Source organism: Gobius niger, assembly GCF_951799975.1.
Source record: "Gobius niger genome assembly, chromosome: 5".
Lineage (NCBI taxonomy): Eukaryota > Metazoa > Chordata > Actinopteri > Gobiiformes > Gobiidae > Gobius > Gobius niger.
The window spans coordinates 27,780,865-27,801,687 of record NC_136856.1 but is presented as its reverse complement, the minus strand read 5'-3'; the positions used below and the strand labels follow the sequence as shown (position 1 = coordinate 27,801,687).

General features: G+C 42.2%; 1 protein-coding gene across 1 annotated transcript in view; it reads right to left on the bottom strand.

Moving 5' to 3' along the window:
* Positions 1 to 20,823, bottom strand: part of rxfp1 (relaxin family peptide receptor 1) — a 139,420-nt gene that overhangs the window by 40,633 nt on the left and 77,964 nt on the right. The window contains exon 4 of the mRNA XM_079557269.1: positions 5,512 to 5,617. Coding sequence (XP_079413395.1) covers positions 5,512 to 5,617 — 106 coding nt within the window. The remainder of the gene's footprint in view (positions 1 to 5,511; positions 5,618 to 20,823) is intronic.

Here is a 20,823-nt window from a genome sequence, read left to right as displayed (position 1 = left end):
AGCACAGACTCGCAGTAAAGTTCGACATATCAGTCCGCTGACTTAGCACACATTAATAGTGCGGACCGCAGTGTTCCAACACGACACAAAGTAGTGCCTACAACTATGCATTAAATCAGAGCAGAATTATTATTTGGTTTTAGATCAACACATTACAGTGTGTGATCATTATAAATGCTGCTCAGTGTAGTTACGGTTTTGTTGACGTTATTCGTGCATAGTGCTTGTTTTCACTGGAGATAGCCGGAGCTCAATGCGAACTAACTGAGCTAGGCTATAGTTTTCTCCTGGACCTAATTGCAGATGATGTGAGCAATAAACTAACTACAAAATCTGCCAGCTCAGCTCAGTGTGTGATCATTGTTAAACGGTTGCTTTATGTAGATGGTGCTTTATTTGTGCATATTTCTCGTTTTCAATTGAGGACCGGAGATTTCGCTTGTAGCATTAGCTTTCTCCGGTGGTAGCGCTACAACAGGCATCCTCGAGGCCCAAACACATTCCCAGCACAGATTCAGTGACTGAAATAAGTTTGCTTGCCGCGTTTAATCCTGGGTGTTTAGGTAAAGAAACACTGATGTGTGTCTTTGTAGATCTGCTGTAGCTCTGGTCCACAATGAGGCTAATCCTCCGTGACTTGTTTACATCTGCGGGCCAGCATAGCATCTGCCCTGGTGGCTCAGCTACAACGTACGTCACTGTGGGGGGAAGCTCCTGATTGGTCGTCGCTCGCGAATTTCTCCAAAAAGTTCAACATTTCCCAACTTTGGCCGCGCTGGACGCCCTGGAGGCGCCTCAAAAGCTTGTGCGAAAAGCTTCACAATGCGCCGCGTGACTCGCTACAGGACCTCTTGATGCTCCGTGAGGCACGTCCTCCATGTATTTTCAGTGTAAACCTGACGCTTGGCCGTGGTGCGGACACACCTTTAGTACGACGACCCATTAGTCCGACGTCTCATTATTCCGAAAATGTGTATGTAAAACTGAAATTGTCCTTCCCAAAATGAGTTTTAGGGAAGAGGTGACCTTAAGGTTAGGGACCAATGGTTATATATGGCTCTCTAATCCAGAGTACAATAGGGTTAAACATTTCGGACTAATGGCACCTCTGCTCAATGGTAATTTTCAGAATAATGAGGTTCGGACTAATGGGTTGTTAAATAAAAGACATGGCACCGAGCCAAAAGCGGCTGCTCTCCTCATCCTCTGATAATCGCTTCAAGCAACTGAGGGCTCTACTCCCCATGGTGACGAGTCGGACGAGTGGGGCGGCAGTGAGCTGAGAAGAGGAGGAGCGGAGAGAGTGGGCAGGTGTGGAGATATGGAGGGGGTCAGTCAGGTATGGAAGGGCGAGCTTGTGGATTGCTCTGAATGTGAGGTGCAGGATTTTATATTGGATGCGGTGGGTGATGGGGAGCCAGTGGAGCTGTTGAAAGTCCTATCCCTAAGGGTCTCATGTCCTACAACATTATGTACCTACAAAGTACTAATACAAGTTATTCCATTGTCTATCTAACCCATGGGTACAAGTTATTATAGATTGTTACAGAGCGCATATTGTACTAAATTTAGTTAGGTACAATGTATTAAGGCACTGTACCTACAAAAGGTGCATCAACATAATGATTGTTCTAGTCTTCATTGACAAAAGCAACACTGGCATCTGCTACATGATACTGCTAAGGGCAATGCACCAACAACCATTTGTTTAAACTAGCCGGTACCAAACTCATGTTGACACTTCTGCCAGTGCGTATTTTGGTGTCATCTTTGTCAAAAGCTACATAAATCCAAGAGATTATGATCATTTATTATTAAAAGGTTGCTAAAACCGGTAAACCTTCATCCCAATTGAGGCCTATCGAAATGAATTCTTTGAAACGCTAATACTTAATTACTTCTATAAAATGAAACTGGCTAAAACTTGACTAAAACCTTTTAAGTTTTTGTCTAAAATGTGACTAAAACTGAAAGGGCTGGGCTGCCAAAAACATACACTGGTCGTTACAGTCTTTGAATTGTTCACAGAAGTCAAAGTGTGTTTTGAAAGTATGAAAAAATTGGGAGGCTTGAGTGCTACTTGGATGTAAAAAAGTTGTATAAACTTGGTCTTTTGGGTGCTCTTCAGTGCAGGGATCCGTTTCAGCAAAAAATCAAACAAACTGAGGCACTCCAAAAGTAGAGATATTAATAAAAAGCCTTTATTTAAACATGGCTAGACAAGAAAAAATTGCCAACGCGTTTCGGCTCTAGGCCTTCCTCAGGGCAAGCTCGAGATGGCTGCCTCTGTACAGCTATAAGCTTACAGCATTGGTCACATGTCCCAAGTGGGTTGGTCCAAGGTGGGTGTGTTCCTTGTCACCTGGTTTGTAGAATACAAAACATTAAAATATGTACAATACACTATTCTTTACAAAACTATAAAGAGAAATGCAAATAATTATTAAATCCTTACATTTTACAAAAATACAGACAAATCTAATTCTCCATTGAGGCCATGGTCCTCCATAGCTTTGAGGGTATAAATCCAAAAGGATTCCCTTTGAAGGAGTTTTTTTTAATCTGTCCCCTCCTCTGATAGTCTCTCGGATTTGTTCTAAGCCACAAATTTTAAGGCTTTTGCAATTCCCATGGTGGACATCTTTATAATGCATGGCCATAGGATACAGGGGGTTGCTAGTTCTTATTGCTTGTTTGTGTTCTGCTAGTCTGTTTTTCAGATTGCGTTTTGTTCTGCCAACATAAAACCGACTGCAGGGACATTCAAGTCTATTTACAACATAGGTGGTGTTGCAATTGATGATGGTTTTAATGTTAAAGTCTGACCTGATGTTGTATCCTTGAAGATGTTAGTTCACAAAAAAGAACAATTACCACATCGATAGCAACCAGCTTTAGTGCTGAGCCATGTCTTTTGTTTTATTGGTGAAAGATGACTGTGAACCAGTTGATGACCAAGAGTGGGGGCTTTCCTAAAACTAATGGTGGGGGTCTCTGGGAGAGCATCTCTCAGTGTGCCATCACTTCTTTGAAAGTATGTTTCTACATTAGTGGAAAAGGCCTGGGGTCCATTCTAAATAGGCTTAGCAAAAAGCATGACAAATAACCTACAACTGAAGATTTTAGCTCATTTGTAGGATTATGTGAGGAGAAATATCACAATTAGGCACAGTCAGTGCGGGGCACACTATACCTGAAAACCCAAATCCTCTTTATTGGTTTAGAAATAAGAATGCTGGAGTATTTCATTTTGTCAATCGTGGTGTTTAGACATTGCCAAAAAAAAAGACAAAAACAATTGATCTTGAATGGCATCGACACAAACATTTATATGGTTAGTCTGGTGTTATAAGTGATTTGCCTCAGGTGCACTGTGGAATGTGTCAGACTGTTTTTAACGCAGGCTCGCTGACATCGTAGAAATGCGCTAGCCTTGCACTAGCCTAGCGCCACGAAACTCTTCAAACATAAGAACTGCATGAATTACAAAAAAAATATCTCCAGAAATTAGCAACACTCTGGATAACTAGGAAATGAGGCCCTATGTCAAAAATCCTGAAAAATCCCTTTAACTAAATCAAGACCAAGACTAAACCATCGAGTCTGAACCAGGACTAATCCAGAACAAGCCCGGCCTGTAGAATGGAACTTTTAATCTGATACAAGGCACACAACTGAGTGCACTCACAACAACACCGCTACAATCACTGCAGCCCCAAATCTGCACAGGGAGTATTCGACAAAACTCTCCAAAACACGTCCAAACAGCAAATATCACACATTACATTTTAGAGTTTAGTAAAACTGCTGCACAACATCGATTAAATCACTTACAGCGTTCCTGTCAGTTTGTGACGGCGCGTGAAGCCTCTGCCATATCATTAAATTCACATTTGTGATCCTCGGTCACAAATGCGGCTTGGGGGGTTTGTGAGTTGTCGTCGTTATGTGTAAACCGAGCATAAAGCTCCCACAGTGCAATACTTTCTGACACTTTTTTCATCTCAGGATGTGTGCTAATCAAGAATAATGCAATAAGCCGAGAGTCACCTCGACCCTCCAGAAATCCCTTTTAATTTCACAGTCTTAACCTTGTCACACTCCTGGGAGCCTCTAATGATGGATGTAGGAGTGCTTTTAGCGTCGAGGCTTCTTCTCCTACAGACAGTATACGCTCATAATAAAGACAGTCAAGTTGGTTGTTAAAACGGTAGCTGTACACCACACCTTCTGGGGAAGTCAACCTCATTTTCTGTCATAGCTTTGTATCGATAGGCCTCATTCACGAACATTCACAACATGTTCTTAAGCACACATTTGTTTGTAAGGCCTTCTTAGGAAGATTTTTGGCATTCACAAAACTTGTTCTTGGCTGAAAACATTCCTCTGTAAGAACAAATACTAAGAACAGTCTGGAGGACTCTTAAGTACAAAACATTCTCCAGTTCTGTTCACGATCTGCTCCTGATGGGACCCAACATTCTGAGTCATATATATTTGTACATATTAAATCATGTGTTAATTACTTCCTGAATGTAAATATAATTATAATAGATTACAGATACCTTTATACAGAAATAAGTTGGTAATATCACTTGTAGCCTACTTTTATTAATGGCAAGTAGTGTACCAATGTATTACTGCTAAAACTTTTAAATGCTGCCGTTACAAATAATGCTGCATTAAATGCGCTACATAAACCTTATTTGATAAAGACGACTGTGGTTCTTCTACCCCTTCTGGAACCGCCACCCTAACGTGGTGGAGGGGTTTGGGCACCCGAATGATCCTGGGAGGTCTGCTGTCGGGAGTTGTCGGCCCTGGTAGGGTCTCCCATGACAAACAGGTCCCAGGTGATGGGTCAGACAAAGAGCGGTTCAGAAGCCCCTTATGAGAGACCAACAGGCCCGGTTAGAATTGTGAGGCCGTCCTTCTGTGGACCCACCACCTTTAGGAGGAGCCATAGGGGGCTGGTGCAATGTGATTTGGGCATGTCAAACAGCTGCCCCCACGACCCGGCAACGGACAAGTGGAAGAACATGGATGGATGGATGGACTGTGGTTCTTGATTTCGCTCTGCTCAGTGAGCTGTACTTAAGGGACTGACCCGTGGGCAGAGAAGGAAGACCCTTTCGTGATTTACAGGTTATATCTATTTAAACATTTTATAATGAGGGCTATTTGGGTGGGTCCTTGAACGCATGGCTCAGATTATTCTGAGGTTTTGTTGGTTTTTAGTTTTGGATTAGTGTTTGGTTTTTCATTTCCTCCTTTGGATGCCTTTTGCGCACAGCACTTTTTTGTCCTTATGTGGTGAATCAGAGGCTAATTAGTCTTCACACACACGCACTTCCAAGTTGGGATTCACAAACTTGAGAACACAGGTACTTAAGAACGTGTCGTGAATCGGCCGCAGTTTCCTTCAAGAACGGATTTTAAGAAGTTTCTTAAGAAGATCTTCTTGAATGAAGCGCATTGTTCTTTTCTACTTTTCTACATGTATTTACTCACATCACGGTGATGTTGGAGGGCACCACGGGGACGTCCTGAAGCTGAGTGCTGTCACAATCCAACTCCAGGTCCCGACACTGGCACCGTTCCGGAACAGCACCCAACACTGACAGAGAGGGGGGAGGAGGGAGAGGATTAGTCTTATATGTTACGAGTGCACATAACACATTTTCGGAGACAACATTTTTTCAGAAGGATTTGTTCGTATCTAACGCCCAGCTTGATTTGTTGTCAAAAAACTTGATTTGTTGTCAGAAAACTCAATGTGGTTGAGTGCATGACCAAGTATAGGCAACACATGTTCATACCCAGCAGTTAGTATGTTCCCTCTGTCCCAAGCACATGGTGAAAATCGAGATCAGTGCAATAGAAATCAGTGCAATAGGGGTCAGTGCAATAGGGGTCAGTGCAGTAGGGATCAGTCCTAAAGGGATCAATGCAGTAGTAATCAGTGCAATACATGTGATCAGTTCAATAGAGATCAGTGCAATAGGAATCGACTATTAGATGAAAGAAAACATGTAACACATTTCTTATTATTATGTTAGTAATCTACAGCAAAAGTAGATTACTAACATGATCTACTTCTTCTTTCCCCCTATTTTTATTATTATTTTTATCTAACTCTCCAGGTAAGCTATGTTTCTGAATAAGAGGCGAAATGTTGTTTGGTTTGGATTGGCTTCAAGGATAAACCCAGCTTGGCACAAACTATCAGCAGACTGTGATCTCCGAAGAATTGCTTATCTCTCATTTCCACAGAGCGGAGTGTGATCATCTCCGATTAAATCTCCATCTGCTAAAGTCATAAGATTTGAGGATAACATTATTAAACACATTCGTCATGTTTCTGTGGATTGTCATATACACTCATGAAATACACGGTTTGACATGATTTAAGAGCTGATATAATGAAAGTATTAGAGGCCCTATTTCTGCATTTAATTTTTCTTTAGTAGTACATTGAATTTGTTAAAAGTCATTCCAAACTTTCCTAATGCATTTCCTGCAACACAAAATTGTCCATTTGCGTAAAACCTTGTGTTTCTGAAATTTGATCCCAAGACACAGAAACCTCTTTTTTTTTTTTTTTAACACTGTCTGACCACACACACACAAAAAGTTGCCGCCTGGTCTCACTGTTCTGATCTGGGGCTTGCTGCAGCAACACTATGTACCAGAAGAATGAGGTCAGCGGACGACATTAACATCCTGAATGACCAGGTTGTTCCATCAATGGATTTCCTCTTCCCTGACGGCACAGGCATATTCCAGGATGACAATGCCAGGATTCATCTGGCTCATGTTGTGAAAGAGTGGTTCAGGAGACATAATTTTCACACATGGGTTGGCCACCACAGAGTTCTTAACCCCATAGAGAATCTTTGGGAAGTGCTGGAGAAGGCCTTGGTCACATTCTCTCATCATCAATACAAGGTGAAACATTAATGCAACACTGGATCTTTTAAAGGAACAGGCCACCGTTTTTACATACTGAGATATGCTCTTACCTCACTTTAGTCGAGTTAATAGTGTTTTCATGCGAAGTATATTTACACAGAAATGTAGCATGTCGATTTTATAAGCAGATAAAAAGGGGCACTATATTGTGAGGCGTAATGATACGAGGAGCAAAACGTCCGCGCAGTAACTCCTAAAGGCTATTGACGGAAGTGAGCGGGGAAGTCTTTAGGAGTTACTGTGCGGACGTTTTGCTCCTCGTATCATTACGCCTCACAATATAGTACCCCTTTTTATCTGCTTCTAAAATCGACATGCTACATTTCTGTGTAAATATACTTTGCATGAAAACACTTCACGTAACTTTATTTAAATAGGGAACACGTGGAAGAGCTTGGTAGCTTCTATCGTGAGCTTTTTTGGAGCTATATGACATGTGGGAGAGGCTGCGTATGTGCTCCGTTTGCGTGACAGAGCGCACGGACAAAGACCAGACGGGGATATATTAACTCGGCTATGGTTAGGTAAGAACATATCTCAGTATGTAAAAACGGTGGCCTATTCCTTTAACATTTGTGGCTTTTTTGTGTGAAGCAGTGTATCTATCTCTTTCATTTGAAGGACTCTGGACATACATATGTTGTCAAAGAATTAATCACATGTTGAATACATTTTTTGTTTGTTTTATGTTTTCAAGCAAAACAGCAGCAAAACAGGTAAGAAAAAGAAAGAAAATAACCATAAAAACTTGGTCATATTGATTATTTTAGGGTCTTTTCAAAAACAGTAGGACCGGCAAACACTCATACAAACAGTTTTTGGCCTGGTGTGCTCCACTGTCTGCTTTTACGATGTGTCTTTCTAACATGTGGAACAGAACGACACTGTCAACAAGCACAGCAAAAGTATTTCAGCATTGGGTATAGAGACAATGCGATTCTTTGGTGTGGTTATTAAGGGAATGACAGACTGCTGCATTCACCTGTGGCCAATAGGGTTTTCCTGACCTTTAAAGGCTAATCATGAAGAAGGGCCAAGCTCAAGTCTTCGGAGAGTTTGAGGATTGGGAGCAACAGAACCCTGGTAAAGACCAAGTCCAGGAACAGATGATCTTACAACACATAGATTCAGGCTAAATCAACTTTCACATAGTGGTCAATGTGGAGAGTTTTAACTTGTTTCCACCCTTAACATCTTAGTTTTCATGTCACAGTATAAAAATGAAAAACCTACCCCGTACGGTGCTTATTTTATGATATTTTGTTGTGAGTGAGGTGGAGACATCCCGGAAGTAACAACTGTGTCGCCTTGCAAAGCCGGCTTTCCCATAGCATTCATTCACAAATATTGACATATCCACGTGTCCTGCGAAGGGTCCTGGAGATGATGCTATAATCCAAATATGTTTTATTTTTTCTGCGAGACACTCGGTAAAGAGGGCGGAGAAATGTGTGTGTCGTTTCAAAACTTCAGGGCTGGTTTTCTCAAAATTAGGTTTTTGCTCCACTCATGCAACAAGGCAAAATGTTAGTTTTTCCAGATTTTTCTTTTTTTTTTTACAAAACTCAACAAGATATCCAAAATCTTTGTTACTAATATGTCAACAAAATCTATAATATAAAACGCAATGGGATGGCTGGGGCTTAAGCCCCAGAACTCCGCGGGCGCCCCCCACGTGACCGTCTTACCGGCATTGGCCACGGGTCAATATGGACCGCAGTGCATTGCTGTACGCACCGCTGTCCGGCGTCACAACAACGTGTGAACGAGATCTGACTGCTGTGCGTGTGCGCGCATCCAAACAGGGCGATGTGTGTCATCGTCACTCACCGCTAAACTGCAGCCGTAGACGCGGCGCACCGGAACAGTAACATCCTCCAAAACAAATGACATCTATGTGTCTTTGTTTAACTTTCTCCTGCAGGTGACCGTGGCTGTGGTTCATTATAGATCCAGTGCTGCGTAATGTCAGAGGCGTGGACAAGTGCGTAAGATTCAATCCTGGCCATATTCTGTCTCAAAAGCTTTGTCTCAGAAAAAAAGTACACGCAGAAAGTTGTCCAACAACTGCCCAAACATGAGCTTCAAATCAAACGCGCTGCTCCGAGAGCTGCCTCCGTGTGAGGACAGCGAAAATGAAACTACCACTTAACAAGCGCATGGCCTGCACTGCGTTGTTTTGTCTTTTTTTTTTTTTTTTTTTTCCTGTGGTGCCTACTATTTATTTTCTACTTTGCTTTCATGTATTGTGAGTCCAGAGGTAGGCTACATTTTATTATAAAGCTGCTTTGAAACCATTGGCAATTTCATTCTAAGATTATAAATACTGTCTAATAACGATCATTAGGCTATTTCATTTCAAAACCAACTTATTACTTTTTATATTGTACTTGCACCATGATGCTCCAAACCGCGGGTCCTGCACCGTGAACCAAACCGTGAGAGCTGAACCCCTAATATTTATCCAAAAATATTCCACTGTCTCTTGAATTCTATTTCCTGAGTTTGGCGAACATATTGAAGATGTAGTGGCTCATTCTGCTGGTGCTCTGGACAACGGGCTCACTCCTTTCTGCAGGTGCAGCGAGGAGGTATCTTTGGACTCGACTATACAGTCCTTGCAGTGGTTCTGCGATTGCAGAGGCTCAGAGCTTTGTCTGGTCAAAGGGTCTGGTCATAAAAAAAATCTAATATAAGAAAGGAGTACGGGTGCATAAAACACTCGAATTGCAGTTTGTTTGCAATATATTTTAGCATTCATTCTTTTATACATTTGTAGTCGCCATCGTTTTTGGAATGGAATGTGCAGGGGGGGCTTCCAGTAAAAAGGTGGGGAACCCCTGGTCTACTTAGTGCGGGTCTACAGCTATACTGAGTGACGGGTTACAGGGACTAGGGTGGACATCTCTTTGTAATAACTCATAATCTCAGAATGTCAAATGTGGAGACTAGCGAGGCCCGGCCAAAGGCCGGGTCTCAGCCAGTAATATATATAATATACCACCGTATATTTAAATCTGAATCCATTATTTGGCTTTTGTTGGTGATATTATAGGCAATTTTTGTTTTCTCAAACTTATATTAGTAATGTTCAGCAAATCCCTGCAGTGTCTCGGCTTAATCTTAGATAGACTTTGTTAATTAACTTCAAATAGATGGCGGTGCACAAGAGACAAGGAAGTCGCTCAGTGTTTATAAGTAAGAAAGATTCCGGAACACTCCCCAAGTTACAAAGAGAACTTCATTATGATGTCAGCAGCCTTTCATCTGGCCTGATGTAGCTGGACACAGTGAGCGGTTATTTCTGTTATCGATGACCCAGCTTGTAGCACGAGCTATTGCTATGAGGCAGTACATGCATCACCTGCTATACAAGGCAAGACAAGGCAGATTAGTTTTTATTTTCATTTTGGATTCACCTGGGCGTGTTTTCCTTTTTCCATTTAAAATAACTGCCCCAAGGCGTTCTAAAAACACTTCAGCAGCAACATTTTACACGATAATATTATATATAGACATTAATTTTAAGATAGAGAAATATGTATACTTCAACATGTATGAATACTGCTGATGGGTTTGTTGTTATTGGCAAATGTGGCTCCTGCTTGATTGTAAAGAAAACATATAGACCATTACCACCAGAAAGCAAGTTATTATTGACTTTACAAACTAAATCAAGGGCAATTGGAATTTTTTGTGGAGTCACGAGCATACATGCGCAGAGAACACTGAGCACCTCAAGGTTAATTTGCCTACAGATGGAGAAGAAAAGGTTCAAACACAGGACTAAGCGCTCTTTGTAGATGTGCTGTAGGACAATGCCTGAGTGTAGGCTACTTCATCTCTGTACAAGTACAGTACGTTCCTTACAAGAAAATAAATTAAACCCATGTGCAAGGAACAAGGAGCAGATTGGGCAGAGATGTGAAAAGGTCTATTGCTCAGACAACAAAAGACAATTGAGTAACTGCTGTTACATGAACGAGGGGAAAGCTGGATCTCTTGCCAAGTCTGACTAGAACAGGATTGCCAAAACCCATATAAACCTGGGAGGTTTACAAGGTTTACATGGGGTTCAATCCGACTTTCTCCTGAGCCAATCGGCAACCTGCCTGCAGTCAGATTAGAGCAACATGTACCCGTCCGAATTAAAGCGCGTTGAATTGGCTCAACCCTGTGTATAGGCTGTCCCTGCCCCGGAAACTAAATGTCAGATTGCTCAAAGGAACATCAACACAACATCGTGTTTGCTACTTCAGAGATGCCAATCATGCCGTTGTCCATTAAAGCCAGACACTACAAGTCCAATGAGGATGACTGGAGAGCGCACTAGAGGCTCTATTACACATAGCGCTACTCGACCATGCATGCCACAATCTACGTGCACGTGTCGACTCTACCCAGAACACACTATGTTTCCACCGCACACACACCCGCATTTGTTGTGGGTTGTCGCCCCCACAGAGGAGCAGGCTGTACAGATCATCATTAAAAGTTTTGTAAGCCGCGATGAGAACAAATGTGGACAAATGCTGCCTCCTGGTGGCGTTTAAGGCTATGGCAGGTTGGTGCCAAGGCTAATAAAACAGATATGCAACAGCTAAAACATGAACTATGAGGGTAAGCAAAATGCAAATGTTATGCTAGCACAGCTAAAGTTGCACTAACAGCGGCTTAATGCTAATATTGGCAAAATTCCCTTTTAGAACAGCGGTATGATGAAATATTAAATCTGCATGACCTGCCTGTTTTAGTGAGGGCTGTTCACATCTCCCGTTTGTCTATCAGCAGCCAGCAGTCTGTTCACGTCACGTTAGTACGATTCAGCGTGCTTTGGCCACAGCCAGAGATTGGTCCCAAAACGTATACCTGGTCATAGCGGTTTGGCCCTGGCCTCTGCTATGGAAAAGCTCGCCAAACCGTGTTGACCAGGCATTGGCTGATACGTGTCTGCCTGTGGAAAGGCAGCTTAAGTGGCTGGATCAGTCTGGGGCCATGAGACAGACAGAAGAGTCCCATCAGAGCTACAGCTAGCTTTGATTGATCAAATGACAACAAGAAATAAGCCCCAATTAAGTCAATAAAACCATCAGCTGCATATAAAGCAACCTTAAAAATGGTGCAGCCGTCAACCACTACAGTGGCTGGAAAAGTACTGGGAGTTGCACTGCTCCCCTGCTGCTCCTATAGGAAAAAAGGATCAGTAGTCATAATGAGATGAGACTGGCTTGACTGGTTCTATCAGGAAAAAATGAACTGAGTTGAATCTTTAGCTTGGTCAGACTAGACTGTTCTAGTCCTTCAAATAGCCATGGTAAGGGGTCTCAAAGTAATTTCCTAGCCTCAAAATGGGGGAGAAGGAGACAAGAAATTATAGCACAGAAAATGATCTATGGCTTACCTGGCCGGAAAGTTTCTGACAACAAAATCCATTACTGAACTATGACTTTGCAAATTCACTGCCCATCTTAATTTGTTGATATAATTCTTGGCCTAATTGCTAAACATGGGCTTCTAGTGACATGATTGCGATAATCATAATTGAACAGAAGAGATGTCTTAAGCAATCTACGATCGCCGTCTTTCAATTAAACCGATATGCCCGGGCTCCTTTCTACTCTGTAAACGAAGTGAACAGTTAGCAATCACCAAGGAGTTGAGCGATCCGAAACAGTTAGCGTCACTTTATCAGGGCCGAATACAGAAGGCAGAACAGTTTGGGTTTAAATAGCAATTAGCGGATTTCATGTCGGATAAGCTCATGTCCTGCCCATTAGCACGCAGGCAGCTGCACACGGCGGATGCTTTCTGGAGGAATTTGAGAAAATTTTGGCTCTAAATGTGTGTAAACATGTGGAGTTTTATGTTCCCTCCCATAAAACAATCCTGGAAATACAGATCAAAGAAACAGCAACCAAAATGAACATGAATAATGAAGTAAAATACAACTCCAGTTATGTTTTTGATGAGGGAACAATGATATAACATGGCTTACAGAAACTGCATTTCTATCATACTTTAGTGACGCCCCATGAAGTAGCGCATGCAGGCTCTACGTTTCTACACAACCAGGCCAAACTTGCTTAGCCCCTGAGATCAGACGAAATTTGTCCTTCTCAAGGTGGTATGTGCTGCTATGTATGAGAGAAAATTACTTTTCTTGACTACAAAGAAAAATAATAATAATTAACTGACTCTTTATTCCACATTTTTCCACATTTTTCTGTCTCTTTCCATCCAGGGGCCACTGAGCACCAACGGTCTAAATCGGTCCTGTCCACAGCTCTAATTACTGTGTTGGAACAAACTCAGATCTGTGCAGCTGTGTGACCAACACTGACTTCGTCAAAGTTGCACGAGTTACCCTTGGCAAGAAACTAAGATGAAAAAAGTATTCCATAAGCATGGGTGCAATATGCATCCTGCCAAACCCAGTAAACCCTGAAGATCTTATCCATGTTTTTACATACATGCACTTTCTTTTTGGAGCGTTTCTGTAAACACATTTATTGCTATTCCCAAACGCTGATGTGACTGAAAACTCAAGGATGATTACTAACTTTAATTATTATTACAGTAAGACTTTAAGATTAATTATATTACAGATGTTACAACTACATGTTCAGGAGCAGGACACTGTTCAACATGTTTCTGATTGGTCACACAGATGAGTCCTGTGTAGGGATGGGCACCGTTAAACGGTTCCTACTTGGAACCGACCGAAAAGCTCCGGTCGGGGGCGGTATCGAAAAATTTTAATTCTTTCGGTGCCAACTTTCGGTTCTTTTTCTCTCCAGACGTCAACATCTGACCCGCAGTGAGTCTCAAAAAAACTACATGAACGTGTGCGCAGATACTGACCCGCTTCAGCGCAAATGGAGCGAAGCAAAGATATATTTTATAGATGTAACTTTTAGCAAAGCAAAACTTGCTAAACTTCTGTAATAGAGATGGCAGAGCCGGGTCTGCGTCAGGACTGAGACAGGACGTGGACTACACCGGTTGTAAAACCCAGAGCTAAACAAAACCAGTTATAAACCAGGACTAAACCAGGACTGAATAAGAAACTTGAGCTTTAGTCAAAGTGAAAAGCAAAAGAGAGCAGTGACAACAAGAAAGACGTCTTTACCTTTAGTGACAGACCCACGGAGGCTGAGCTTACGTGCTCTTGTTTACAACTGCGGCTGCAGCGACAGGAATATCGAAGATGGTTTGTTGAAAGCGAGCGCTCACTCTGTATTAGACATTGTCGGTCCAGTTTTGGTAAATTGTTAGTGGCAGAGTGAGCGCTCACACCATGTAAGGATCTTTGACGTGTGAAGTTGCTTTCGCTTCGTCGAACAGTGCAGTGAGTTTAGAAAAGTTTAGCTGAAAGAAAACCCTGTCCTGATGTGGATCTGTCCTGTCTCTGCAGTTTAAGAGGTAATAAAGTCCTTTCTCTCTTTTTATTACTGCTTAAGTGGAAATTGTGCTCAAAACACGAAGTCACAGGCGACGCTGCTGCTCCTGTGTAGCTTCTGCTGTGCCGTTTTAGGATTTTTTCCTGAACTATACTTTTAATACACGTTATTTTTATTGAATTAAAATAACATAGGTATCGAAAAAAGTACCGTTAAGGCACCGGAACCGAAAAGCAGGTATCGTTAAAGTACTTGGTATCGAAAAAAAACGAATGGTACCCATCCCTAGTCCTGTGTAGAGAGAAGTACTGTTTATTGATCCCTGTATAGGGAAATTCGTCCTCTGCATTTGACCGATCCTCAATGCCGCTGGGGCAACCTGTGGGAGCAGTGAGCAGCCAGCGTAGGTCTGCGCTCAGGGGTCAAAAACACTTCGCTGGAGGATTCACCTATTGTACATGTTTTTAGTGGTAGGGAAAACTGGAGTACCCAGAGGAGACCGACGCAGACACGGCAAGAACTCCAGCCGGGAATCGAACCCGGGACCTTCTAGCTGTGAAGCACAAGCACAAACCGCTGCCAAAGGAGGAAATATCCTGAACCTTACAGTGACATGATTTAGTTATACATGAATTATTAGCTAACAAGGCTTATTACAAAATTGTTTGAGTTTGTAGCCTTTTAGTTATTATTTCTAAGTTACAGTATAACAAACCCCCTGGTACCTTTGAAAATGAGTATTGGTAGTCTATTTAAAGAATTTAAATTAATATTTATTCTACGAAAAAAGCCTTCGACTGGGTGGATTAAGCAGAGGTTTAAGCCCCTGTAATTGTGCTTAAAACATTAATGCCAGCTCTGCCTCACAATAAATTGTCAGTTGTTAAACCATTACCACACCTATTTGTTTAAGAGTGGACCCATAATGCCAGCTCTATTTTAAAAAGTATGTTAATCATGTGGAAATATTAAAATTGTAGTAAACGGTACCATCTCTGGCGATGTGTGCCAGTTCATCAACCATGCGGTTCACAACCATTTTCAGTGGGCTGCACCTGTGAGGTGAAGAAAGTGAAAGAAAATTCACTGTAGAACAATTATAGCTATCAGGAAATATACTGGTCTGACCAGGGAAGAGAACTGACCATGAACAGAATCAGAACAAGAAAACCTTCCTGGATTCCTGCGTATGATGTTTTAAAAGTGTTCAAAGAGAGGAAGAGAGGCGCGGCTGATGTGTAGGATTACTGAAACATACTGAAACCCCACCGTTGAGGTTTTAACAACATCAATCATTAATTAATTAATTAATTCAATCAATCAATCAATCAATCAATCAATCAATCAATCAATCAATCAATCAATCAATCAATCAATCAATCAATCAATCAATCAAATTATATTTGTATAGCACTTTAAAGGAATAGGCCACCGTTTTTACATACTAAGATATGTTCTTACCTCACTTTAGACGTGTTAATATATCCCCGTCTGGTCTTTGTCCGTGCGCTCTGCCAGGCAAACGGAGCACATACGCAGCCTCTCCCACATGTCACATAGCTCCAAAAAAGCTCACGATAGAAGCTACCAAGCTCTTCCACGTGTTCCCTATTTAAATAAAGTTACGTGAAGTGTTTTCATGCGAAGTATATTTACCCAGAAATGTAGCATGTCGATTTTATAAGCAGATAAAAAGGGGGACTATATTGTGAGGCGTAATGATACGAGGAGCAAAACGTCCGCGCAGTAACTCCTAAAGGTTATTGACGGAAGTGAGCGGGGGAAGTCTTTCGGAGTTACTTTTTAGAATTGGACTTGGGAGCAACCAAGGACCGGTTGGTAGACTGTTACTAATTCGATGAGGTGGGGACCTTTTGCTGTCCGTCGTGTTCGATGTGGACTGGATTAGCTGAAGGCTATTGTAGGCAGGCTCTCACATGAGCAACAAGTCTTTTGTAGTAATAGAAGTGTGCCGCCTCTCATGGGCCCTTTGGTGCTTTTTGCCTGGAGACATCTTTGAAACGCAACTTCTGACCTCCCCGGCTTCTTTTGCCCTACTTTAGCTCTCCTTTAAAGACTGCTTTAGGGAGTCTGTTGTCATTCATCCACCACACATGTCCAGCCCACTGCTACTGTGATGAAGTAATAAGAGCTTCAACACTGGCAGACCCAGCCTGCCCAGATCACCTCCACATCTGGTATTCGATCTTTAATTAATTTATTGGCTTAATTGGTTGGGACAGTGCATGTTAATGAGGCAAGGCATTCCAGATTGTAGCCTTAGGCTAATTTGCATCCGTTGTCCCACACTCACACTCTCAAACACACTCTCTTTCCTCCTGGCCTTTGTTTTTAGTGGTAGGAGAAACCGGGGTGCCCGGAGGAAACCTAAACAGACACAGGGAGAACATGCAAACTCCACACAGAAAGGCCCCGTCTACGTAAGTGGGAATCGAACCCGGGACCTTCTTGCTGTGAAGCAAGAAGCATTAACCGCTGCACATCCGGGCCTCTTGTCCAGCATTAAGTCTGCATTATCATTTTGATTTTGAGACCAATCTCAGCATTTTTGTTTGTCTGTTGTTTGTTGTTTGTTTGTTGATTTTGAGTAATTAACATTTTATTCATCCATATGTTTTTCAGAAGCTAATCATAAAAACCTCATGCGGAGCAGGGATGCAGCACCAACAGTGATTGAAATGTCAAAGAAACCTTAACTTGTGCTGTGTGTGAACATTGGGCAACATGTTTTTCTCTACGCCTTTGGGAACACACAGACAGATATCAGTTCAACACACACAGTCCCTGGAGAGAATTGGATGCTGGCAACTTTGAGATTCATACTTATAGTCTTCTATATTTATTTTTATAGCCTTTGGAGGTCCCCTTTTACCGCTGCAGTTATTGGAATTCTGTCGGACCCGAGGAATTGCACCTGAAGAAAAAGCGTTTCATTTGAAGGGCGTTGTACATCTAACCGCTCAGTGATGCGTTTCAGACTGTTGGGCCGGAAGCTATTTCGTAAGTGGCTGCCGAAAACAAACTTCTATAATTTTTTTGTTTGTGCCAGATGGCATATATAGGAAAAATAAATAAACTGAGATGCAATGTATGTGTGTTAAAGGGGGGGTATTATGCAAAATCAACTTTTTCAAGCTTTACATCATGTTATTGAGTCATTCCCTCATTAAAAACATGCCTGAAGTGTTGCCTTGGCACATTATCGTATTTTCGAGTAATCTGTAAAAACTCTGATGGCGGCCATTTTAGGGATAAAACGCCTGATTCCCCCAGGGAATGCCTCGACCTCCAGGATACGCCTCCGACCTTTCGTCACCAGCCGAGTAACCAACCACTGCTCCTCAGCAGAACCCCCTCCCCACAGTGTCTAGCCCATAGAAATATATACATGGAAGAGGCATGTTGTCCCAGCTCCTATCTCTTTACATAGGGGTGCTCAGTGGCGCATGACTCCAGTTTCATCCGCCATAACGGCCCAAACTACCCGTATGACGCGTCACCTGTATCTATGCTCCCCACGGCCCAAGTGGGTGAAGTCAGCGGGAGCGCGCACGGCTGCCGACGAAGCCTCAGAGCGGAGCGGACGCCATTACGCAAAAAGTCAAATCTCTTAATATCATCGTTCTTTAAATACAAAATGTTTTTTTAAGGCCATTTCAGGCGAATAAGCTACCATGCTACGATGACTTTGGGGGTTAGTTTGTCAGTGCGGGGCTTGAAAAGCTAGTTTAGCCCGCTCTTTGAACAACCGGGCGCTTAGCGGCCCTTCGAACGTACGTAGCCGCGCTCATGAACTTCCGCTCGTTCACTTTTCTGGGAAGTTTCGTAAGTGCTGGAAGTCTTGATATTGTGATAGAATTGATAAAAATCTAGTTGTTACTTCACTGTATTTGCTAGTATAACATCACAACTAGAATTGTTTGGCTGAAATACAAAGAATGAGCACTGCAAAAGTGTTTTATATTACATTTTCATTGGTAAAATGTGAGATATTGTTTTTTACATAGCATTTATCTGTACTGTACTGTACTGTACTGGATCCACGACAGATGCAGAAATCATGCATTTTTTGTGTGTTTCATTCTACTTACACAAATAATGGTGTAAGTACATAAGTACATTAAATGCTGCTAGTATTTTTTAAATTAATAAAACAGTTACAGGTTATTAGTGCCATTATTTAATTTTCAGAAATGAGTTTAATAACATGTAGGCTAGTTGTTTCTTTTTAACCATAGTCCAATGCTATAAACACATGTTATATTCATCATACATTTCGTATTTCGTTTTTGGCTAAAGACTTAGAGAAACACAAACTTACTTGAGATGTTTGTTATTTCGCGTTTATCCTTGTTTTTAGTCCAGTCCGTTCATTTGTTTGGCTCAGACTTCAGCCGCTAAATCACACGAGGGAGAACTCTGCTCGTTTTTGATGCTTTACAATTTTTTTACTAAGAAAAAAAGTCCATGTCCTAAAAATAGTAATTTTAAAGAAATATATTTGCCTCAGTCTGAAACTCCAGATGCCCTGTGGACCATTTTATAGGCTGCTCCTTTTACATGAGTGTCTATGACAAAAAGGGCTTTTTGGGCTGCTGGCTGCAATATCACGGCCTGCCACTACCACGTACTGGAGACGGGTGTAAAGGGGCGGACCCCCCACTGGTCTAGCCCTAAGATGTAAACAGAGTCATCATGGAGGATTAGCTTCATGTGTTGTGAACCGGAGCCACAGCAGACTTTTACAAAGACACACATCAGTGTTTCTGTTACCTAAACACCCAGGATTAAAACCGGTGACAAGAACACTTATTTCAGTGTCTGGTTCTGCGCTGGGCCTTGATGATGCACAGAGCCTCCGGAGAAAGCTAATGCTAAGCTAAACCTCGAGTCATCACGTGAAAACGAGAAATATGCACAAAAGTCAATAAAACCACCACACACATAAAGAACCGTTTAACAATGATCACACACGGAGCCAGGCTTGTTGATTTGGAAGTTTATTGGTTACATTTCATCTACAATGGGTCATAGCCGAGTGGCTTTCTCCCAGAGCTAACAAGCTAGCCGCGACAAGCTAACGGGAAAATTCACTGAATACAAGCAGCATATTATGCATTGAAAACGTCACTAAAACAGGCAACTGCTTCAAGCAGCCTTTATGATGATCACACACTGAGCCGGGCTTGTTGATTTCGTAGTTTATTGCTCACATTTCATCTACAGTGAGTCGTAGCCGAGTGGTTTCTCCCGGAGCTAAGGCACTATTAGCCGCGACAAGCTAACAACCTTCACCTTCACAACATTCATTGAAAACAGGCAGCATATTATGCACAAATAACGTCAATAAAGCAGCAACTACTCGAAGCATCCTTTACGATGATCACACAATGAGCCTGGCTTTACACATTTGTGGTTCATTGCAGACTTTTCATCAACAATGAGCTGTAGTCGATTATAACAAGCTAACGGGGTAACCTCGAAAAACCATTGTCCACCTGCACAGATAATGTCCGTCTTTTGAATCGTATGGGCTCCTGCAGATCCTGGTGTAGTCCATGGGGGTATAGTTAGAGATCCATAGGGCATGGCAGATGCAAAGAGATAGCCTCCAAACAGCAGTTATTTTTCAAGAAAGAGCCCCGTCCAAGCGTCCGGTGTGGAAGGTTCGTCTCCAAATAATATCCTGTGTGGCCATTGTTCACAAAGTGATAAACAGTAGCTCCTTTCCAACAATACAAATTAAAATGCACCGATCGTAGTTTCAATACTGTGGAGACGAGCGGAGTGTTGTGATGCCACAGACAGCGTGTGGAGGGGGCGTGTCGGAAAGGGTCATGGAGCGTCTTAAAGAGACAGGGGCCTATTTCAAGTCATTTGCTACGGCCATTTTGAAAGAGCAATTTTATACAAGGCAGTTATTCTAATTTACTGCATTTACAGACCAACAGAAGGTTTCGTCATCATTGTAGTGTGATATAGACTGGTGCTATGTGGCTGAAAAAAGCATCATACCCCCTCTTTAAGAAGTGTGTTCTTAACTTCTTTGACCTTGGTTCCCACAAAACAACCTGAGGTCTATTTGTATATCAAATGTAGTAGCCTACATTAAATTTGGCAGCCCTTGGCCCCGGCCCTATTGTTTAGAATGAAATACCAATGAATTTGTTTGTTTTTTTACTCTTGACAGGGACTGTACGGAGTTAAAAAATGTTACATTTATGTATTTTCCTCCCCTACATGTTCCAGCCATGTCCTAATGTGTAGAATGAGCTCAGACCTGTTTACCACAACTGCCTCTAAAATCCTGCACTGTCACTCAAAAAGGTGTTAATTCGGGTCCGAAGTGCCGTCATGCACAAGCTTAGGCCCAATCTCAATTCTACCCCTTAGCCCTCCGTTCAGCCCTTTCCCTTCGTTTTGCGCGTTC